This window comes from Oryzias latipes, chromosome 17 (assembly GCF_002234675.1).
Source record: "Oryzias latipes chromosome 17, ASM223467v1".
In the NCBI taxonomy this organism is placed as follows: Eukaryota; Metazoa; Chordata; class Actinopteri; order Beloniformes; family Adrianichthyidae; genus Oryzias; species Oryzias latipes.
The window spans coordinates 27,618,304-27,642,291 of record NC_019875.2 but is presented as its reverse complement, the minus strand read 5'-3'; the positions used below and the strand labels follow the sequence as shown (position 1 = coordinate 27,642,291).

Here is a 23,988-nt window from a genome sequence, read left to right as displayed (position 1 = left end):
TGGCCCTTCATAATAAAATAATCAATCAGGCCAACCGTCTCAATGACCTGGACAGGCGATCAGTCTCCATCACTGGAGACACCACTCCTCCTTTCCATCACTCCTTCTCTCTGCTGCCGTCAGACAGGAGGTACAGTAGAACTCGGTTAAGAAAAAAAATCTACAAGAAAAATCATTTGTCTGCAATTTATATGATTTCTATGTTTCTCTTAATATTTTAAGATATTTCAACAATTTAATTTAAAATATTGCATTATTTATATTTATTTTATTTGAATATGAACAGCCAATAAAAGGTAATCTATCTAAAAACTCATGAAATAGAATTTCTAGAACTTGAATCTTAATTTTTGTTTCCAAAATAATGACAATAAATGGCAGTCAAACTTGTGTACAATTATTGAAAGTTAAAATAACATACTTAAAATTAAACCAAAAATTACAGACAAATGTAATTTTTTTTAGACTTAAATTAGGTTTATCTATTGCCAAGAGCATGAAGGAAAAGGATTGTCACATAGGTTAATAATAACTTCCTTATTTATATCCTGATCAGTCAAAAATTTCTCAACTGTGCTGATTTTAAGGAAAACTTGTGGAGCACAGAAAACAATTTAAATCTGGTGAAATATCTTGAATGTCTTAAAACAAGATTTTACATTTTGTCACATTCTTTGCAGTCTACCTACAACAATGTATATTGTTCAAGTTCATACAATTTACTGTGCAAAAAGGCTTAAACCAAGACTGAGGAAGCCTAAACCTGTATTTTAAATATGAAAAATCGAATGACTATTTAAAAATCACTGTCGTGCATTCTAGATTTCAAAGCTTGAGGTTTTAGATTAACTCCTGAGCAACATGACAAGATGTTTGGATGTTGTAAAATAAAACTTTTTAATGTTTAAAGTCAATCATTTGTACGATAAACAAATTTGAAAGGACTGGCGTGTAGCTGGAGCAGCACTTTCAGACTTTATTGCAATAGCTGCAGATCAACCGAACAGCTGCAGGCAGCTGAGAAGTGTGAGCGTTTGCACGTGAGACCTAAAAATAGCCCATCTTGTCACAAGGTGGGAAAGGTCTCTTACCGAATATCAAAACAACTTTGTGAACCTCTAACCCGTGAGCATGAGGAGGACAACAAGCAAATAATTCTGATCCAAATCAAAGGCGTTTTTTTTGACAGCGTCCATTACAAAAGCCTCTTTTCTCAGGGACCAGCATGTCTCGAGGAACCTTTTTCTTTACATCCACTGCCTTGCGTTCCCTTGAGCTAGACAAGGAGGAGCTGGAGAGAAACCGGCACAAAACACAACTGGCCTCCCATCACCTTAGCACTTATATGCAGAGGAAAGAGTCTGTGAACAGAACGTCTTGGAGAACCAGCTTTGTCCAGCGTCCTCTTCTGTGCCAAGATGTGGTGATCCAGAATGCCGTCTACACAGGAAACCTGGAGGCTCTGCAAAGACTTTTTCCTAGAGGATCCATAGCTAATGTTGTCATTGAACCTCAAGGAGGGGACATGCGCTGGGTCGCCCGGGGAGAAGGTAAGAGAAGACGTGTGTCCACTGGCAGCTTCATCGCATCTCTAGATGATCAGATTTAAGACTGTATCTGTTGCTTTAATAGAACCAATAGGGAACTAATGTCAGGTTTGTGCTGCACATGAAGACTCTGCAACACTACATATATAGAAGCAGACCATGAGACAGTATTGTAAGCCATTACATGTCCACCTCATAGACAACCGCAGCACTTATTTGTTCCGTGCAACAGGGCATAAAACCATTGGCTTCAATTGAGCCTTTCACTGTCCACTAGAGAGGCTGCCGGTGAAAGACTCTAAACAAAATTCAGTTTCCATCAACAGCTTTGAAAAATTAAAAAGCTTTACGTTTTAAAAATAAATCGCTGCATAGCATTACTTAAAAAAAAAAAAAAAAACACGGGACAGTAATGCACAGTCATCGACTCCCATGGCTCAAAGAGTCACATGGCACCTTCCTGAAATAGCCCTGTCTGCACAAACAGTCCACAGAAACGATCGTCCACAAGGCAAGTCACAGCCAAAAAACAAAAGGAGGAAAACCACCAGGTCAGCGGGGAACATGGCTTATGTGGGATCTAAATTTAAGTGGCACAAGTCAAAGAGATATCGTGAAGATGTGATCGCCACAGCCAAGGCCACGGGCTGCGTCCTGCAGTTCTGGAACTCTCTGCTTGTGGGCGATGAGTTGACTCTTCTCAGCATTATGGACGACGACGAGTACAGTTACCTTATTGATGCCATTTATGACACCAGCAATATAGAGGAATGGAAAAACTTCCGGTTCAACTACAGAGGCCTCAGTAGGTTTTGCAGTGACTCCTATTTTCTTCAAAGAGAAGCTACAGCATGCAATCTGAAATGTGTTTTAAAGACACACTTGATAAAAATCGTGGTTTTGGTGTTTTTAACATGTTTTTTGGGGATTTTTCTTATGATGGAAGGCATATATTGAGAAAATTGAGCTTAATAATGCATTTCTGAGTATTTCTTTATTCAAATTGGAGTGAATCAGGATCAGATGTATGAAAAAAAGAACTTATTTGTGATGCAGAAAATATACTTGGAGCTCCCTACCCCTAGCTCTCAGCAACCAGGAGGGGAAGGGCGGTCGGGGTTGCTTCGTGCCAGTGGTACTGCCCCACAACTCAAATTTCAGATGAACTCCTGCTGCCCTGCGGGAACTGTGTCCTAAAAACAACACAGGTTTTGGGATTTTGCCTTAAGATAGCATAATAATAATTTAAAAAAGACCATTAATGTTTTTATATTAGCTCAAAAAATGGCTTTAAATGAATCTTAATATTCTGTTTTTAAAGGTTAAACCGCTTGACTTTCTAATTGCATACTCCTAAAGACCTCTTCCTCTTGCTCTCTCTGTTGACAGGACTTTGGTCACTCACCTATGAGCAAGAGCTGACAACGCCGCTTCACATTACTGCCAGTAGAGGTTTTGCAGACTGCTTGGATCTCCTGCTGCAACGTGGTGCAAACGTGGACCTGGCACCTGGTGGAGTCACTGCCCTGCACGAGTCCTGTGAAAACTGCCAGCCAGAGTGCACCAAACTGTTGCTGGCTTATGGCGCCAACCCCAATGCCGTCTCTGAAGATGGGCTTATGCCTTTGCATGTTTGCACAAGCCCTGAATCTTTGGAGTGAGTATCAGAAGAAGGGCTGGACAACCCTGGTCCTCAAGAGCCACAAACCTGGCTTTTCCTGGACTGCTTGAAGCTGACGAGCAAAATCAGGTGTGTTCAGTCAATCAGGATGTTGACTCACCTGGGTCAGCTAGTCAGGAGTAATCTGGGGAAGGAGAGCTGGTGTACAGGCAGGGTTGTGGCTCTTGAGGAGTAGGGTTGGCCATCCGTAAAGTAGACTAAAAAAATCCCAGATACCTGATGCTTCTTATCCTTTATGCCAGTGATGCAATGTACACCCTGGGCATGTGATACACTTTCAAAAACATGTTGAATTCTGAAACGCACTCCTGTACTACCGCATGTACCTACACTTGGAAGAGGCTTGGTGAACAATGTCGAAGCAGTGCAAAAATCTCAAATCTTTCTCCATCTTTGTCTTTCACAGCTCTATTCCGACATATATGAAAGACTTGGTGACAAATAATTCCAACCGGGCACAAACCACAATAATTAATTTCTCCTCCATGATCAATTTTGAAAAAGTTGGCACTTCCCTGAATCAAATTAAGCCCACTACCAAGGCCGAGTCCCTGATTGGTCAAAGTTCAACTGGTTCACCTTTCCATGTGCGTTTAATAGCCTTGTGTTTTCCTCGTAGAGCCCAAAAACTGCCTTAAAAATGTGGGTAGCGAGGCTTGAGTTTTGAAGCCCAAAATGCACGTTTATGTAGACTTTTCATTGGAATTCGTTGTTTGAATGTGCATTCCCGAGGCCAAACGTGAAAGTAGCATGAAATTTAATGTTCATTCATCCTCTAATCCTTTTGTTCCCCTTTGGGGTCACGGGGCTGCCGGAACCTTTCCCGGCCACTTGTGGGCGAAGGCTGGGGACACCCTGGACAGGTTGCCAGTCTGTCGCAGGGCCGCAATCACACACCCATGCACAATAACATTCACACCTAGAGTAACCAATTAACCCATGAAGCATGTTTTTGGACCGCGGGAGGAAGCCGGAGTCCCCAGAGAAAACCCACACATGCACGGGGAGAACATGCAAACCCCACACAGTAAGGTCCCCCATTTATGTTCTGTTTCAGGTCCCCCAGACTTGAACCAGGGGGGCTGACCACTGCACCACCGTGCAGCCCAAAATTTGAAGTTGTTGTTTTGTAACCTGTTGAAATGTAAACACATTAGGTAGGGTTGATACTAAGAAATACAACCCCATCTATGAAACGTTCCTTCTGATTGCAGATGTGCCAAACATCTCCTTCAGTACGGTGCAACAATCAACGGTCACAGTCTGGATGAAAACGACACCCCCTTACATGTTGCAGCCAGGCACGGCCTCCCCCACCATGTCGACCTCTACCTGAGCTACGGCACCGCTTTAGACGAACAAAACGATGAGGGCTTCACTCCCCTTAACTCCGCCTGCTCTCAGCCTCAGGAGCTGCAGGACCTGGAGCGTTACTATAAGGTGTGCCAGAGGCTGCTGGAGGCGGGAGCAAGCCTCCACATCAAGGACCAGGACAAACACACTCCTCTGCACATGGCCTGCAAGAATGTGAATCCAGATATAGTGGATCTGCTGCTCGCTAAGGGTGCCTGTGTGAACGACATGGACTACGGGGGAGAGGCTCCCATGCACAACGTCTTGAAAGTGGTGTGTTACAAAGCTTCCCATCAGCCGGAGAGGATCGTCCGCGCTCTTCTGAATTATGGCTCAATCAGGGTGTGGCCTGGTGCTCTACCTAAGGTGCAAATCCTATCCCATAATACCTCCAAATGAACCCTAGTCATGCATTTGATGTTGGTTAGTGCCAATACGCCCAGAGCAACACCCCATTTTCATCAAGGTTACTCCCTTTAACAATTAGCTTGAATCGCCTTGAATTAAAATCTTAAAACATCATTTTTTTACAGACTATATAACTTTACATTCAAATCATTACTATTTCATGACACAACATGAAGTGTTGCACTCTCTGCAGGAAACAGACTACAACTATCAGTGAACCAACATGCACTAGACAAAATGCCTGGTTCCTAATTAGGCGAGTGTTAATAGGAGATTAATTAGCACTAATTGCATAATTTCCAGTTAAACCCCTAGGGAGAAGACCAATCTGCTCATTTCACAAGTGTTTAATTACTTTATTTCTTCAGTTCTGAAGTCACAAGCTCACTTATGAGCACAAATTATTGTATGAAACTGATTGCCGTGCATCTTTCAGGTTCTGAAACACTGCTCAGAATCTCCTCGCACCATCGAGGTTCTCCTGAACGCCTACAGTCACCTCAAAGTCACAGACACCTGGCTTGAGTCTGTGTCTACAGAGGCTTTTGAGGCAAGTCACCCAAACAAATCCATTTTGACCTCTTTGTTTTTAGATTTTTATCTTCCTCGTCTTGTTATGCTTACATCCTCAAAAAAAGTTTAATATCACCGTTGCCAAAAAATAATTACAATTATTTTCTATAAAATTACATCTATATATTTTGGATCTGGGCTCTAAGAACCTGATAAATGTTCGTTTGTGCTCAACTCAACAGAAACACAAAGACTTTTACGAGTCAGTCTTCTCCTTGGCAATGAAGCCTCGATCTCTGCAGCACTTGGCGCGCTGCCGGGTCAGAACCTTCCTGGAGGGGCGGCTGCACAAAGTGGTCCCAGAACTGGATCTGCCCACCTTCATCAAAAACTATTTACTCCTGGACTACAGAGGATATGTCCACTAAATGCACCTCGTCCTTTTTGGATCATGCAGCCCATTGTGATGCTTTGCTGACAGTGGCTGATATTAAATATTGATAAATATTTGAATGTTTAACCTTTACATCAGATGACGTTGCAATTTTCTTTTTATTGGTGTCACTTTCTACCAAAGTCAACAGTTAAATGCTTTTTCCACAAGAGGGAGCTATAGACAAGAACTATTAAAGTAAAAGATTTGATTTCTGTTTTAAACGTGTTTTCTTAATTATTTCTAGTTGCCTTTTGTGATTTTAAAGTGAGCATCGTGGGTTTAATGTTATAAAGGATAATTCATAACATAGTTGGATGGATTTGTTTAATTTTAGGAGGATGTTTTTTATTTATTTCAGAATAAAATGTGATGCTGCATCGTGGCTTTGTAGCCATTATTTGTGCGTGTTTAATACGTAATTAATGCATATTTAATTGTGTGATGTCATTTTGAGAGCAATTAAAAGGATTGTTTCTAAACAGAATTAAGGGGGGGGGGTTCTGCAGGATAGATGGTTTAAAAAATACGAATTTGTGTTTCTTTTTGGAGGAAAAAATGCGTAAAATTTGCTATTCAGGTTTCAAAATTGGGCATCAGAAATATCAAAGGAAATTCAGTTTAATTATCCAGATAGCAATTGAAAATAAATCTGCTGGGATTGGAATTTTCTTTCAAAAAATGTCTCCAATTTGTGTTTAAAAATTTTGGAAAAAGCTTTTTCTAAGAACAAAACAGGAAAAAAAGAAATGAATTAAGTAGCAGTAAAATCTGATCAAAGAGAGCTGCTGCTGCTGCTCGAGTCACTTGCAATTATAAGAATTAGCCTGGCCTGGTCCTCCAGAGCTAATCAGAGTCGGTGGTGAAATGTTTATGTCCTCGTGCAATCAGCCGACCAGTTGGAGAGCCCGGGCACGCAGGACTCAATAGGGCTAATCATCATCAGTTCCCATTTCCATTTAAAAGGTGAGATGATCTGATGATCCACTCAAAGAAAAAGTCTCTTCTTTTTTATTCTCCACGTGGATCTTTGATCAAAGACGAATTATTACGCGCAAATAAAGGGAAACGACTGCGTTGTTTAGTCTATAAACGCTGCAGGGGTGGTGTGGAGGTAAGTTTACGATTCACATCCTTTCAATCTAGTTTCCCTGAGTTCTTTCAGAGTGGAAAAGTCGCTCCCGTTTGACTGGAGTGTCCCAGATGACCCCACGTAAACGGTTTTAATCTGAATCTAATCTGACTCTCTCCAGGGAACAATTGTTGCAGCACTTCTTTTTCTGAAGCCAACGGCTTTGTCTTTAGCCGTAGAGAAAAGGAGAGGCGAGCCGGGAAACATCTGCCTCTCCTCCCTCTTGACTCTTGATGCCCATCGGCCCCAATAGTCCAACAAAAGCGCTCGTTGTTTTACGCTGTCCCTTAAATCCAGAGTAATTACTTATCATCAATCAAAATTAATAATAGCTGATTGGGTTGGTGTGGTCAACGATTATAGAAGGGGAAGGGCTGGAGTCTCTCACACCGTCATGCAGTCAATGGAGAACCTGGAAGGAGGAGGGGGGGGTGAAGGAGAGCTGCGAGGGGGGTGCGACTCCTCTCTTTGGGCTCCACTGGGAAACCACCGCCTCTCAGGACGGCCAAAAAGTCATGGGCTGAATAAGGAAATGAAGCGTAATTTGAGGAAGATGGATGAGCCCCCAGGGAAACACCCCCTTTTCATTCCCCTTGTATTGCAGATGATAACCAATGCGCTCTCGCCGTCTCCTCCTCTGCGCGCACATGGTGCGGCGGAGAGGGGCGGAGTGAGGAGGCGCGCAGAGGGGAGAGGTAGATAGATAGATAGAGAGTGTGTTTATGTCTCAGAGTGTGACAAAAAGGTAGCGCTTGGGCAACAAAGCGCCCGAGTGACTGACGCGCAGAGCTCGGGAGAGGCAGTCCGCGCACAGGGATGACAGCACTCCAGAGGATCTACTTTCAATCCGCTCTTCGCTCAAACTGAAAGTTTGGCCCGGCGCGCAGAGAGGACACGCTGCTGTCAAGTTTTCACCCAAATAAGAGGCTTTTCCTGCAGATATGCAGAGACCAGGCGGTCAGGGGACTGCGTTCTCCATCGACTCCCTGATAGGGACCCCTCAGCCCAGGCCGGGACACCTGCTCTACACGGGCTACCCCATGTTCATGCCCTACCGGCCGCTGGTTATCCCGCAGGCTTTGTCCCATTCGCCCCTGTCATCTGGCATACCTCCGCTCGCGCCGCTGGCCTCCTTCGCGGGGCGGCTCACCAACACGTTCTGTGCCAGTCTGGGACAGGGGGTACCATCCATGGTGGCGCTCACCACAACCATGCCAAGTTTCTCGGACCCGCCGGACAGTTTCTACCCGCCGCAGGAGCTGCCCGGTCCGCGTTTGAGCGCAGCTGACCCCGGAGCGCGCAGACAGGAGAGTCCGCACTCCGAGGAGCTGCACAGCCGCGACAAGGCACAGGAGCTGCTCAACTTTTCGGAAACTTTCCAAACTATATCGGGTAAGGACGATTACGCACGACAGTTGCGCCAAGAAAAAAGTGCGCACAGATTTGAGACACATTGACAAGTTATATTTGTTAAAACTGTGTTTTATTTCTACAGAATTTTTAAATTATTTTACATTCCTTTTGTCATTTTCTTATAGAATCTATGTTTTTGTGGGAAAATTAAAAAGTTGTACAAATAGAACCGGTTTTCAGTCCTTTCATAAAACCCAATTATTTTAGTAATCCTGTCATCACACATAAGTGAAGACTTGTGGAGAATTATTCCATTTTCTTATTTTGAAACGTCTCAGTTATGTGAACTTTTTATCCATATTCCAGGTGAGACCAAACTGTACAGTTCAGATGAGGAGAAGCTGGATCTAAAATCAGCAGACGCGGCATGCAGCGACCGGGAGGACAGCTCCGCTGACAGCGAGAACGAGAGTTTCTCAGACGGGAACAACTGTGGGCCTCTGGGGTCCCAGAAGGGCAAACTAAAAAGCAGCTCCCAGGAGGCGCTGCCCACCGGCAGCTCGGCGGGGAAGAGCCGCAGGAGACGAACAGCTTTCACCAGCGAGCAGCTGCTCGAGCTGGAGAAGGAGTTTCACTGTAAAAAGTACCTGTCCCTGACCGAGCGCTCGCAGATCGCGCACGCGCTGAAACTGAGCGAGGTGCAGGTGAAGATCTGGTTTCAGAACCGCAGGGCCAAGTGGAAACGGATCAAAGCCGGCAACGTCAACAACCGCTCAGGAGAACCCGTGAGGAACCCCAAAATCGTGGTCCCCATCCCCGTGCACGTCAACAGGTTTGCAGTGAGGAGTCAGCACCAACAGATAGAGCAGGGGACCAGACCGTGAACTCAGAAAACAGAGTTTAAGAATCCAATTCAAAGACAGACACCCTGTTCCCCTGATCTGCTGAGCGCATGACGCACTAAACGGAGGATTCAGTTGTTTGGTCTGAAAGGTGAGAGTTTGCTCACAAACAGAGAATTTGGCAATATGTTTTTCTTTTTTATTATTATTATTTATTGTGATGTAAATATATAAATAGAAATAAGGAGAAGTTATGAGATGTGGCTGTAAATATTTTTTAAGTATTTATGTAGGGCCGAAACGTTCTGTTGTGCATGTTCTGATTTGGTGACGGAAAAAAAAGTTTTTTTCTTTTCTTTTTGTGTTTCGTACAGTTTGTTGAGACACGTTTGCATGTAACTGAAGAGTTTCGTTTGACAGGTGTGTGACAAACACCTTTCAGAGATATTTGTCGAAGAAGGACAAGAAAAAAATGTGAAGGAAATAACGACCAAACAAGGGACAGTTGTAAATTATAATTGACCTAATAAATCACTTTATATGAAATCCAGATTGAATCATTATTATTTGGAGGAAAATAACTAGAATGTCTGACTAGTTTTTGAATTTGTTAACTGAGTTTTCATTTAAAAAAGCCGCAAGTGTTAAATGGCAAGCATCAAATTTGCGCAAATTTCTATAAAACATTTCCTCAAACATTTTTAAATATTTGTAGATTTTATTATTTTTAATGTATATATTTTAACTTATTCAAGGCAAACAACAAGTTTCACTAATCCTCCAAGGTTTTTCTCAAATTATTTTGAATTTTCAATTGTTTTCTTTTAGAAATAACCTCAGAAGGTTGGATGAGCGTTTTTCTAAATGGCTGCAGTGATTGATTCCTCCTTATGGGAGGCCATGTAGTCTCAAGTGGACTGATGGGTCCTCATTAGCCTGGGCGCATTCAACACACTGTAATTAACTTCTCTGTGAGTCACGACAGGCCTCCAAACGGGAGCATCCCCGACTCATTTCTTGGCTGCAAAATTTATTTTGGCAAAAAAAAGGAGAACAAAAAAAAAAAAAAAAAATGGGAGAAGGAGGGGGTTTACTTTCAGAAATGAAGATAGATTTTATTTGTTTTTGTTGCATCTCATCATTTCTGGGGACATTTCTCTCACAAAAAATAATTTATTACAAAAAAGATTAATATTATAATAAAATGTTCAAAAACTCAAAATTTTATAAGCCAAATTTACAAAATAATGTTATACACCACGTGAAATGTAGTCATTTTTTTACTGCATGAACAGAATTTCTAATAAAAAATACATTTTGACTTTAAAACAAAAAAAGGGCAAAGTTCAAGGTAGCCATCAAAATATCTGATTAAAGGATGGAGGAAAGAAGAATGGATCTTTGGTGAAAAGCTTCATTTTCATGGCGGCTTTAGCTTCTCTGAGCTATTTCCAGAAGACTCTCATGTTGGAATAATTTTGCTTCACAGACAATTACAACTAAATTCTTAGGCCTTGTGTCATATTTGATGATTCACAGCAAATTTTTGGACTTTAAAGATTTTTTAGTGTCAAATTTTATTTAAAAAAAAAACATTTGTGTCCCTAAAATTCCTACTCATTGTGAAAGCTCCTGCTATATTCTGTCAGGTTCTTATTAACACTCATCCCTGCTGCTGCACAGTTTGACCTCAGAGCTCAACCGTCCATGACCTGGGCACCAAAACAAATAAAGTTTATCTCAAAGTCCACCTCATACATCAAGACTGTGACACTCGGATGGGGATTCAAGGAGTGATGGTCTTGTGAAGCAGCGGTGGGCAGTTTTATTATGAGACAAGAGCTGACTAATATGGGTGGTCAGTTTCACAACGTTGTGCTGTAATGTAAAAGCTATTTCAGTCTCCATGAGCTGCACAGAAAAGGTGACGATGAGGAGCTGCGGCTCAGTTCAGCCAACAGTAAGCTGCCATTAAAATCCCTGTTAACCTTTTTTCGAGTTTCAGTTTATCCATTCTGTGAATCAGAAATCCAAAATTGAAATATTTTCTTTAAAAGACAATCGTTTCTCCATTCCCATCGGCATCGTGGGAAAGAGATGGAAGCACGGAGAGCCGATTGGAGGCCTGACTTGTTGGGGGGGGGGGTCCGGACAGTAGTGGCTACAGTGATGTATGGGCAGATGCATCAAATCGCACAAGATAAACAAGCGATGAGTTTCATCAGGGCCATCATAGCTTTAATTTGGCTGCCTAATGAGTCAGATCTAGTGGCGGAGATAAGAGTTGTCAGAGGCCTGGCTCTAATGAATTTCTTGCCACTTGTAATCAAGGTTGCCTGTCTGAGGGGGGATGATTAATGGAACCCTGGAGGATTCCCTCGGCCCTCAGCCTTCATTACAGCTAATGCATTCTCAGGCAAATTAACAGCGAAATGCAGGCGAAAGCCAACGGGGAAGGAGAGAAGAAGAGGGAGGAAGGAGAAAAAAAGGGGAAAGTGATGGGAATGGAGCGTTAATGCGAGACAAAGAAGTGTGGGGAGGTGGAGCATGGAGAAACAGTCCAGGTGGGCAGCAGCAGAGAAAACTGGATAAGTGAGAGGATGGAGACATGACTTCAGAAAAAAGGGGAACACGGAAGCAGGGGTCAGACATGACAGAGCCGAAATTGATAAATGGATGCTGCAGTCTCCCAGAGAGGAGAGGTGCGAGACTGACGGAGAAGAGGGCATGTAATTACTGGTAAAAAGGTTAAAGGGGAGCAACAGTCTCCAGATGAAGACAGGCAGAAATGAACATGCAAGATAAACCACCTTGATACAACATTTGAGCCATTACCGGGCAGAATATTAACCGCCTGCTCAACGGGCTGGCTTGTGGCAAAGCAGCTTCCAGGTGTTATGGAAATATGGACTTAATGTGTGCAAATATGGTCTTGTCAGGTCTCTGCAGTACCCATCCATCAGCCTCAGACCCACCTCTGCAATCTTGAAGGCAATTTGTCTGTGAAGAGGTGGGCGGCGGAGAGCCCTCCACACCGTTTAGCAGGCCCCGACGAAATATCAAAACACACAGCAGTGCAGACACGCATACCTGTCTCTACACAACAAACACAAGTGGCCGGGGTCTGTCAAAGCACATAAATTAAAACACTTCATTTCATTGGTTCCTTTCAGCCATTTATGCACAAACAGTACCCACATTTAGCTTTTGTACACCATAAGAATTTTAAAAACTCCAGTGTTATCACCTAAGAGTCTCCACTCAAAGGTAGAACTTTGATGAAACTCTCATAAACGCAGAAATATTTTCTATGCATAAACTCTCTTCTCAGGTTTCTTGCAGTGAGGAAGTTGATCATTTATCTATAGAGCTTCAAAGCGTGACTGCGCTGTGGCTGGAAGAGGCCAAACCAAACAGCAACCAGCTGATAAAGCGTAAACAAAGCCAGCCAACAGAGAAAGAGGAGGGGAATGAAGATATACTGAGACCAGATTAGCAGGAAATAAGGAGTGGATTAGAGGAGGCTCGACTCCCCGAAACACTGAGATCTTTTGGTTTTCCTGATGGTGTTAGACTCCTGACACTAAGCTCAGCTCCTTATCTTAATCCTCTTTCAGGAACTGTTGGGGGTCCTGGAGGCAGGAAGTGGGGAGGTGGTGTGACTTACCTCCGCAGAGGCCGATGACAGGACACACAAACGAGAAATAGGAAAGACTGTAATGACTATACTTTTCATTTTCATATTTGTGGTAAACAAGATAGACACCAGACTAATTTGTCATTTTCTGCAGAGTCAGGGGAGGTTACATGTTTTATTTTAAGGTGTTCATTAATGGGTCAATAGTCAGCCAAGCGTCCAAGCGTACAACATTTTGCTTTTTTGCTTTGTTTCAGAACATAAAAGGAAATAATACAATCGGAAAATAACAAAAAAAAAAGATATTTACATACTGCATTATAAATATGTCGAATGTACATCAATATACACAATTCCCAAAGACAGTTAGGTAATGTTAACAAACAGAAATACCTTAAATTTGACCAAAAAAAAGAAAACAAACTAATAAAAAAGGAATAAATGGAACCAAAACCATTTCTGCTAGTTTTTCTATGGAGCTCGCCTTCAGATAAAAGCTAATATACGTAACTAATATTTACACTGAAGTGTTTTTTGGCAAAACAAGCAGGTTTTGAGTGTGTTTCATTTCTCTTCCTAAATCCTAAAATTTGCAAAAAAGAATTAGGCAATGGCTGTACAGAAAAAAAAACTCTTCTGTCATTTCACTGGACAGGAAAAATATATACTCAGTGAAATCTGTTGGTCAAGTAATGTTCAGAAATAAGGCCAGTATCACAGTACAGTACGTGTTACAACATCAAGTGAAGTTTGTGGCTTTTTTATTTCTCTCTGAGGAAGTCAGGTGAATTTTTTTTTATATTTTTAAGTTTAGGAAAGGAGATTTAAACTTTTATTCCCGCATGGAAGCGACTCAATGGACGCTAAATGGAAATAAATAAAAAAACAAATCTGCACTCGTGTCTGACATCTGTTTAGTTTTACCTTGTAAAAACAAGAAGAACCCCTCTTATTCTGGTTTTTTTACCATGCATGAGACACAAAAAAAACAGTGCAGCCATGACATCAACCAGCCAAAATTCCAAACATTTTCTGCAAAAATTCCTGCAAGTTGTCTGAAATTTTAGGTAAATCTTGCAACTTTTCTTGGTTCTGCAAACACCTCATGACCTGTGCGAGAGCACCCCCCTGCAGGTGGAGGTTTCGCAAACCCTGAACTCCACCTTTCACAATAACAAAGAGAGAAAATATGTCACAAACTTTGCAGAAATGCTTCGGGGGGGTTAAACTGTACATGTAAATTAAATTAGGAATAAAAAACTTGCTTGCTTTTTTAATTGAATAATTAAGTAGTCAGTAATTATCCATGCAGATGATCCACATTTTTGCTTGTCGTGTTTTAAAAGCATTTAAAAAAAAGGCTTTTTTTTATAAACTATTTCTCCATAAGAGTTTGATTTCCTGAAACTATGGATGTCCCCCTTCCACTTTTTCATTTAAAATAAAATACCATTCCAAAATAAAGTAATCCACATAAAGTACCATGTACTATCTTGCTCAGTAAACATAAAAATCTTTGTTAAAAAAAAAAAAGTCTTAAACCTTATTCTTCATATACTATAAAGAAATCGGCTAAATCAATCTGTAGAACATTATATATATGAAAAAACTAATTTATTTTCCCCTATAGGAACCATTTTTATCCCTTATATTGTCGTCATTTTAGTCATATATCTGCATTCTCTTGAACACACTCTTAGGCTGATAGCTTTTCAGGACTGGACGGTCTTTAAAAAACTGACAGAACAGGTTTTTTTAAATTGACTCTAAAAGTCTGAGTAAAACTGTTCTGATAAGAAATAAGGCAAAAGAACATAAAAAAACACAACTTTTTACACAAGTCTGTACAATTTAACACACTTCTGCTCCAAAAATGTCACTGCAGACGTTTGTCTTCAACCGGTGTCCTTCATAAACAGAAATGTAATAAGTATAAATGTACTGTACAGGTATGGACACACACACAAAGTACCACATATGTATTTCACAGCAAACAAAAGGAAGATATGACCTTTAGAGTTTCACATCTTTCAGGCCCCCCCAGGAGCTGAATGCATATTTGAAGATGCTTTTCGTTCAGAAATTTGTGTCAAACAATTATCAACACAATCTCGTCCATCGGAAAATGATTCCAACAAAGGCATCGTAATGGCAGAATTTCCGGGTTTCAATCAATTCTTTGTATTCGAATGAGATCTGATTGAAGAGGCACGCTTACAAAACTATGTGGCCTAATGGCCATACAACACCATGCCCCTTAATTCCTTCATAGTCGTTGACACTTTTACTGAAGGATTGTGAAGAAGAAGAAAAAAAAGTGCCAAAGGAAATGATTCTTTTTCACCCAAAAGGAATTTTGCAATCAGCTCCTTTATGACGATCCAAATCCATTTCCCTGTGAATTGAGTATCTAAATCATTTGGCCTCTTTAACCATAATTGCTTTGCCTTTGTATATGAATAGCATGTCAAAAGGTTGATAGCTGGGTTGAAAACATGCATCATTACGAGAGCTGCAACAACCACTGTTATCATGAGGAATGTGGTTCTCCTCACATCAGTGTTTTGTCACTTCTTCTGCTATTCTTTACAGTTCTGCGCAATGAAGCTTAGGTCTGGAAATCTGACAGAAGTTTCTCACTCTCGCGCTCATTATGCACTCCGATCACATCGCAGAGGGGAAGACATCAGAGGAAATGTTCAAGCATTAAGGAAATGCTTTTTCGTAGGGTAGTTATGAATGCCGGAGAAAGTCATTTGTTTGGTTGACGCTTAGGATACAAAACACTGTAAAGCTGATCGTGATCATTTCAGACCAAGACGGAGTAAATCGAACCATCCAAATGAATAAAAATAACAATTAAAAGAAAAAAAAAAGTACAAAGTCTGAACCTTCCATTTACAGCGCAACATAATATTGCAGCTTAATCCATCACTTGTGACGATTCTCTACTGGTCATGGAAACACAGTGAAACTGAGGAAGTCCTCGGATGAGACTGGGTTGGGTGCTCTGGCTTCTACATGATGCTGATGCTGCGGTTGAGCTCACACTGGGCATTGTTGTTGTTGACGTTGGGGTTGCGGCGGCTCATGTTGGGCGTGGGCACAGAGGTGAGGCTGGCGGAATCGCTGGGACAGCCGTGTTGAAGCAGAATGTCGGCACACTCCTGGCTTCCAGCGCGTCGGGCGTAAGACAGAGGCGTCTGGCCACGAGCATCTCTGCTTTTTACGTCCACACCGTACTGTTACAGAGAAAAGGGAAAAGCATTGGTAAGCTATGCATTTTACGCACAATCCTCACTAACAAGCAGAACATTTGAGAAAGCAAAAAATCTATTTTTTTTAATTTCTCTTAAATCATAGTTTTTTTTAAATAAATAACCTGCAGAGTGATAATGCACATCTTGTTTAACCCTTGTGCTATCTTAGATGACCCCACCCTTACATTGACGTGTTCTCCCTACCATGACAAAGGTGGATAAAGGTGGAAAGATTTCATGTAATCCATGGACACCAGTGAAGATCACAAATCATTGAAGAAAAAAGGTTCAGCGCACTGTCTAGTGGGTCTAGATGACCCAATGTTAAAGGGTCTAGGATAGCACAAGGGTACAAAGTGTTGTTTTTTGTTTTTCTTTTACATATTTAAGTAAAACTTGAACTTAAATAAAAAAAATACTATACACTTTCTTTAGCTAAACATCTTTAGTAAAACGTGCTGATACATAGCATACTATGTTCAACTACATTTTTAAAACCAGAATTTATGGAGTTCAGAAACACAAATTCAAAATAAAAAACACCTGGTTATTTGGTAAAAAATACTTATCACTGTTAAAAATAACAGAAAACACCTGAAGCAGTTTAATTATCACAAGCAATAACATATTTAAGGAGACCTTTAATGATTCCAGGGTGTGAGGGGTTATATACCTTGCTATACTATTTAATATACGGCATTATGAACAGTTTATACGTTGAAAAAAAATTTGTCATCTCTAATGTCTCCTATATGACTTTAATTGTTTTCACGTTTTTTCCAGAAGGAGGCTCAGTATCTCAACAACCCCATAAATACTTTACATATCTGGAACTAGCGGCGGTAGTGTAATAATGTGGGGTCTTTCAGACTGAACCTGATTATCGAATTCGCTGTTCAACACTTGTCCAAAAATGTGTTCATAAACCCGACGCTCCAGGCGCATGTGGGAGGAGCTACTGCCAAAGTTTGTAGCTGCATCTCTACATGGAAACATGGACTGTACATCTGTATATCTCAAATACATGGAAGACACAGATGATGTTGAGAGATCAGGTTCATAAGAGCTCTATAAGATCTCCATGTCTGGGTTCATGAGCTCATTCAGAGACTCAGAGCTTCACCGTCTACTGCAGGAACCGAGTGACGGCCGCTTTCAGCGGTACTTCCACCTCTCTGTGACCCAGTTTAATCACTTTCTGTCCGGCATTACTCAGAGGAGGGAAAAAACAATATTAAGAAATAAAATTTGTGGATCTTTTTATTATTGTCTAAACGCAAATTAGAATAAAAATCCTAAAGTTCAGGAGGAGAACGATCAGATTCTCCTCCATGTTGGTTATGGACTCCACCCACTGATCACATCATGAACACATGAAGCTGAGATCCTGATTGGTTGAAATTCTTCCACAAAGTTCAAATATTCGAACTCTTGCCCGAAACGTGCTGCTGGAGCGTCGTGCCTCTAAGCGTGACTGTTTATTTACCTGTCATTGAAACTGGACGCCCCCTCTGAGCAAATCACGTTCAGTGTGAAAGTGGCTAAACCCTTTAACACCGCCGTTGTCCCGGCAACAGGAAATAATCCACACACTCTGCAACTCATTGACCGTTTATGCAATTAACGGAATTCCAACCGATTCAGAATCCGTTAGCTCTATGTTATTTGGGTAAATGTTTTTATTATCATTCATGCATCCATCTTCAGAGCCCAATGAATCCTTTTCAAGGTCACAGCCAATCCAGCTACAGTTGGGGGAAGGCAGGGTCCACTCTGAACAGGTCACCAGTCTGTTGCAGGGCCCAGCATTCCTTGCACATTCCTTGAATGTGACTTTTTAGGGCCTGGTTAAAACCTTAAGCATCAAGGTCTGCTGATTCACTTACTTTTCCAGAAACCAACACCAAACATTTGACGTGGGGGATCAAATTTGAATGACTGGTAAAAGCTCAGAGCAGACTCACCCAGATGAGCAGCTGTGTGATGACTACATTGGCCATGGCACACGAGAGGTGAAGTGCGGTGCGTCCGTCTCCATCCCCGTAGGTCTCATTAACCTCTTCCTTGGTGCCGTGGGCCAGCAGCAGCACCACCAACCTCAGGTCATCCTCCACCACCGCGCGAAGCAGCTGCTGCCCCAGAGGAACGTCTGACTGGGGCAGCCCCACCAGGAACAGCTTCTGCTCATACTTGGCTCTGATCCATCGCTCCTTCTCTTCCCTGGAGAGAAACGATGGAGGGGACACAGGTCAGCCGGCAAGAAGGATGGATTAGTAATTTCACTCATTGATAGAAGACGAATTTAGAGGCAGTTTTAAAGACAAAGGACAGTGGACGCTCAAGGAATCAGGACCGTAATTGGCCTATGAGACTCACTAAGGCATCGTGACATTTCTAAATAATTAGGGCGACTTCTCTATCACAGTGGGAAATAATACAGGAAGATAGGCTGCAGAGATGAGAGAATGCCAAAGGGTGTGACACTTTGGGCAATATTCCAGTTTCTAGTGATTATGACGGTTAAAGCCTGGACAGCTCTCTAAAGGTTACACATCGTGAACAGCATGTCTGCCAGGGACAATACAGGAAGGCGGGGGACGTGTTTTTATCAGCACTGTCGGCTGTCAGTCTAAACTGGTGGATCCCCTCCACAAAAGAGGCAGTGTGTCTCTGAGCCCCAGCCTCCCTAGGGGTGCCTGAGCCCTGAGTCAGATCGATGGGCTGAATGGCAGCCAGAAAGGGACGGAGTGATGTGGGGCTCCGGCACTCCAGCCCGCAGCAGAGAATGGAAGCCAAGCAAAGGCTTCGTCCTCTATCGTCAGGCAGAGCTCTATCTATTGCTCCTCATCTTGACCCCCATCGTTTCTTTCTCTACCTACATACAAACTGCCAAAATCAGAAAGGGGCGGGGGGTGGGGGAATCAATATTGATACAGAAATGAGTGAAAACACTGAGTGTGGTACTAACCCAGTGACCCTGTCAGCTGGTGTGATAAGAGGAGCAGAAAGAAGCTGTTGTTGTGGGTTTGTGGATGAGTGACAGAAAAGAGCAGGTTTGTAAGGATAAGTTGAAGCCAAGGCTGGCTGGACTGACAAGGCCCCCGCGGGACCCCTTATCAACGAGCCAAAGCTGGGCAGCATGTACAACCTGACAGTCCAACTCAATCCAATTGTGTTCTACCAAAATAAAGGGGGAGGCAACCTAAAGCAGGTCTTTTATTACCCAAGCTAGCCTTTAGGGTTAGCAGCAAAACCTTTAATCACTCTTGATTAAAATAAACGCAACATCAAAGCAACACTTTCTTGGGCTAAGAGGAAAATACCTTTAAGGTCCCACTCCGCTCATCTTCTGATCTATTTTCAAAGTGTTCGCGGTGGCCGTTTTGTTATGATTATGCCGTCAAATTGTCTTCTTCTAGGACATAGTTTCTGCAGAGCAGTTCAATAGAAACTCACCTCTAAGTTGTGGGAGGGATCACTGCAGCAGAGCAACCCCGCCCCCTCTTCCCCTCCCCGTTGCTGAGAGCTTTCTGTTAACCTGCTCTCCCGCTAGCTTAAATCACCAAACTAACATTACCAGTCCAGCAGAAAAGGCCAGCAGTATTGAAGCTATCCAGCCGTTCAACTCGGATAAGGAAAACAAAGACGTACATGGATCTAGTTAGTCTACAAGTGGATGCATCGGAATAGAGCTTGCGGCCCACCCAGTGAATTTTCTACGTCAAAAATACTTTTTTTTCCATAAGTATTTTAAGCCCATTGGTTTGAATAAAGTAATATTCAGAAATGCAAGTTTCAGCTGAATCACGTGTCTTCCATCATCAGAAGAAATGCCTGGAAAAACATGTTAAAAATGCCAAACATTCTTTAGGAATTGCCCATTTACAATATCTGTTTGCTTAGCTGCTGTACATGACAAGTAAAAAAAAAGGACTGGACATTTAAATTTAGATTAAAATATATTTTTTAATTTAAATTCTAGGTTTGGTTGTGACAAAAAAAAACTTGAAAATATATTTATATAATATATATTTATGTGAATTCAAGCTGTGATGCCTCAATGTTTATTTATAAAAAAGCTGTAATCTAAGAAAAAGTAACCAAAAAAAATCCTAAAAGTAAAAGTTCACTTTTCTCATTAGACGTCTGTCTGCTTAAGAAACACAAAACTGCAGCAACATTCATTTACTATCACAACCAATTTTAAATTATTTTAATTTGTAATAAAGAAACGATTTATTTCAAGGGTAAATTGTGCTCACAGTAATCCACTCTTACAACCAATTAGTGCTTCAGTGATCAGTTCACAGTCTGCCCCTTTTTCACATTGGATTTAAGGTAAAACAGCCTTATTGAAAAAGAATTGAATATTTAGGCATTTCTTACAGATTCACAGATTAAATGCTACCAGATTAGTGAACACTTTCAGGAAAGTCTGATGTTTTTAGGTGTCGAAATCTTCACAGAAGTGCGGACAATAAATGTAAAACTCTTATTTTTAAGTTACCTGGCAGAGAAGATTTATTAAACATAAGTTTTATTTACTTTATTTAGTTGCACCTAAAATGATAATTTTATTTATTTTTTCTTAAAGGCAGCTCTAAACTTTTGTTTTAAATTTATTTTAATACAATTTAATAAATGTGTAGCCTGTATTTATGCAACACAGCACACTTAAGAACAAGATAATGTATTTATGTATTTTTTATTCATTCATGTTTATTCATTCAAGTAGAAATCTATTGATAGGCAAATGTTCAGACAAAAATCCAAGAATTTCAACCTAAAATATGCCAAATAAATATAATAAAACTGTATACAATATAAAATATAAAAAAGAGACATTCATTATTTAAAATCTTCACATCCATTTGTGAATAATCACAGACATTTTCCACCATAAGTGTGAATTTTAAAACCTACAAAGCTGCAACCCCAAACCAACATTCAGCAGCAACAGATGGGGACTTGCTCAACATTAATCACCTGCATTTATCTGCTATTTATACCTTAGCAGGCAAGTGTCAAGACTACAGGCTTACCGCAGACAGCAACCATTTTCAGACTCATATGTCAGCTGCCAGGCTCACTTCACAGAGCAGTCTGTCTTGCAGCGAGGATCATGGCAACCGCCCTAACTACGGGGAGCGATGGGGGCCAGTTTTTATCTGCACCCGAAGCAGGGATTTGATTGACTTCAAAAAGCACCACCCAAGGCCTGTAAAGTAACTTTACCCACATCTTAAAAGAGCTTGAAAGGTGTTGCGCTAATAAGCATTTCTGTTATGACCTCAATGGCTAAAACGTAGGAGAAAGTCTTTGGTTCACCATTAGGAGACCTTTTCTTCAGGAAAAGAGTACTATGTGAACAACAATACACCACTGATAGCAGGCAATTGCGAGTTTTATGGCTTAAAACCTCCATCAATCTGTACAAGGCCATTATGTGTGGACAAGCCTGTTAGCAAATCAATTGAACTCAGGACCAGCAAACTGCGCAGAACAGGAAAGAGTCGTCCTGTCCTCTCCACCGTTATTTCCAGTCAACCCTTTGAAAAGTTGGTTTTAGGGTTTAGAATGGTCTGAAAACTCCTCTTACAAAAACAGGACAAGAAGATTGAGTGAGAGCTGCTGCCAAAACTCCAGAAAAACTCCACCACCAATGAGATGCTGAATCCGTAGAGCCCAGTGAATTGATATGAGCTAAATGAGGCAGAAAGTTGGCACCAAGATGTGAAACAAAAAGGCTGAGGAGAGCCATTAAGAGGACGTCAACATCTCAGAAAGAAGCCCCGAGGACACTTACGCGTTGCTACAAAATTGGCCCTAAAGACCTGCTGGAAAAGGCCTCTTTTCACTGCTGATGCTGAGCTTTAGATTCAACAAATTAACTTTCTTTTCACCAAAAAAAAAGAAGGCAAAGCAGCTGAGCAGAGGTTTAAAAAAAATCTCCAGCTGCTGCCACTTGAAAGGCTGAGTGTGAAAGGAAGTGTAACGGTAATCCCGCCTCTGTGTTTTGTTTGAAACAGAAAAACAATCCAGACAGAGGAAGGGTTTAAAAAGTCGGGAGGGGAAACTGAGACCCTTGAAAAGGACACTTCCTCACCACAGCAGGAAGAAAAATAAAATCAGCAGATTTAGCATGTCAAAGCACTGGGACAGAGGTGGAGGGGAGGTGAGGCGGCAAAGGAGAAGGGAATTTTCACAGCAAAGAGATGCAAAAACCCACTCCAAAAAAATGTGTGTTTTTGGTGTATTTAACATGTTCCTGTGGCATTTTTCTCATGGCCAAATGCTCCCTGCTCCGCTCCATTCTGATGCATCCACTTGTAGACAAATACATCCATGTACGTCGTTGTTTTTCTCATCAGAGCTGCCATCTGGCTCCAGACTGTACGGCTGAATAGCTCCAATGTTGCTCACCATTTTGTTAGGTTGGGGCTGTGAGCCGCTCTGAGGAAACTATGTCCTAGCAAATGTTACGTTTTGGTCCAGATTGAGTCCTGAATTTTGTGTTTGGTCTGTATTCAGACCGCCATCTATCGGATATTTCTGCTCCTAACAAAACCACCTAACGATCTCTTCAGTCATTGGCCAGGAATTACGAGGTTGGGGCAAAGCAATGAGAAAAAGAATAATGGAAATCCGATGATTTTGCAATCTTTGTCAGGTTAGCTCACTTATACCAACTTTAGATTTCTCCAACCAATTTGAACGTCTGTATGAATGTCAGGTACTTGTTGCTTTGGTACGGTGGAGGCATGCTGCAAGGCGATTATCGGGGAGGCCACGGCTATGAAGGTAAGTGTTGACGACTAGATCCACAGATGTCATAAGTGTTTATGACACATAGATTGTCTGGAAAACTGTATCCTTTAGCCTTTTGAGGCTGATACAGGAAGGAGGAAACCCAGAGCAAACCGGTGCCTAGTTCGATTGACTGAGACGACATGAAAACACGGGTCAGGGAGCAGTTGCTGGTCCAGGACAAGAGTCTTCTTAGGTGTCTTCAGACTGAAAATTTGTTCCTAAGAAACTCTGGTGCACGTCAAGCGAACCAAATGTGCCCACCCTAAAAGACCACTGGGAACTCTTAGAAATAGATGAAGTGGGACTCTAAGGCAACTGCCGTGATGGTTGCTACAAACACAGGTTTCTGAGCCCATAAACACTGCTCTCCCCACCCAGACTTCAGCACATACTTGCTCTAAATTTCTCTGTTGCTCAGGGGATGGAGGGGGGGTGAGTTCCCTATAAAAATCCCTGTAGTACCCTCTTGGTTTGCCCAGAGATTTCCAGCAGAATCGTTTTTTTTTTTCGCATAAAAATCCCTTTCTTTGACATTGAGGCCAAACATCAAAATTGGTTTTAAGGTGGAAAGAAGATTTCTGTCTGGAGCTGGTGTCCCCTTTCATTTGCCCCATGGAGAGCCTGCAGAGATAAAGGCAGCTCTAACAGAAGAGAAAGGGCTCTTTTATAATTCTATTAGAGCTCTGTCCCTCCAGTTCTCCGTTGAGCAATGGATGCTGACCCTGACTTAATTAAGTGGCAAATGGCAGAATGATTCTCCTAAACCCGGCCCACAGAGTCAAGAACAGATGACTGAGTTCACATAAAGAGAGACAAACAAGGATAATTAGTCAAGCCTGAAAGACAAAGGCAAACAGGAATTTATGGAAAGGGAATGGAAACTGAGGACGAGGAGGCGGGGCTTGTGCTGGACCAGCCATAGAATGACCAATCTGACTGCCTGCCATAAATGTGCATTGGTCCGTAGGAAGTGGAGGATGTCCGTCCCACCACTCGTCCATCTTTCAAACACACACTGA

General features: G+C 41.8%; 3 protein-coding genes across 5 annotated transcripts in view; 2 read left to right on the top strand and 1 right to left on the bottom strand.

Moving 5' to 3' along the window:
* Positions 1-1,081: 1,081 nt before the first annotated feature.
* asb10 (ankyrin repeat and SOCS box containing 10) lies at positions 1,082-6,320 on the top strand. 2 transcript variants are annotated; one of them, XM_004079395.4, is made up of 5 exons: positions 1,082-1,550; positions 2,937-3,204; positions 4,443-4,947; positions 5,426-5,539; positions 5,745-6,320. In XM_004079395.4, the coding sequence occupies exons 1-5, from the start codon at positions 1,226-1,228 to the stop codon at positions 5,928-5,930; spliced, it is 1,398 nt and encodes a 465-aa protein (XP_004079443.1). In that variant the 5' UTR covers positions 1,082-1,225; the 3' UTR covers positions 5,931-6,320. The 2 variants fall into 2 exon arrangements, with proteins under 2 accessions (XP_004079443.1, XP_011485304.1); XM_011487002.3 differs by lacking the exon at positions 1,082-1,550 and adding an exon at positions 2,031-2,352.
* A 1,226-nt stretch (positions 6,321-7,546) lies between these two features.
* gbx1 (gastrulation brain homeobox 1) lies at positions 7,547-10,335 on the top strand. The gene is made up of 2 exons (XM_004079394.4): positions 7,547-8,459; positions 8,787-10,335. The coding sequence occupies exons 1-2, from the start codon at positions 8,009-8,011 to the stop codon at positions 9,302-9,304; spliced, it is 969 nt and encodes a 322-aa protein (XP_004079442.1). The 5' UTR covers positions 7,547-8,008; the 3' UTR covers positions 9,305-10,335.
* Positions 10,336-13,040: 2,705 nt separating this feature from the next.
* The window catches only part of agap3 (ArfGAP with GTPase domain, ankyrin repeat and PH domain 3), a 145,622-nt gene continuing 134,674 nt past the window's right edge, over positions 13,041-23,988 (bottom strand). For both annotated transcript variants that reach the window (XM_023965328.1, XM_011487000.3), the window contains exons 17-18: positions 18,124-18,379; positions 13,041-16,141 (exon numbers count right to left, since the gene is read on the bottom strand). In XM_023965328.1, coding sequence (XP_023821096.1) covers positions 15,917-16,141; positions 18,124-18,379 — 481 coding nt within the window. In that variant the 3' untranslated portion in view covers positions 13,041-15,916. The remainder of the gene's footprint in view (positions 16,142-18,123; positions 18,380-23,988) is intronic.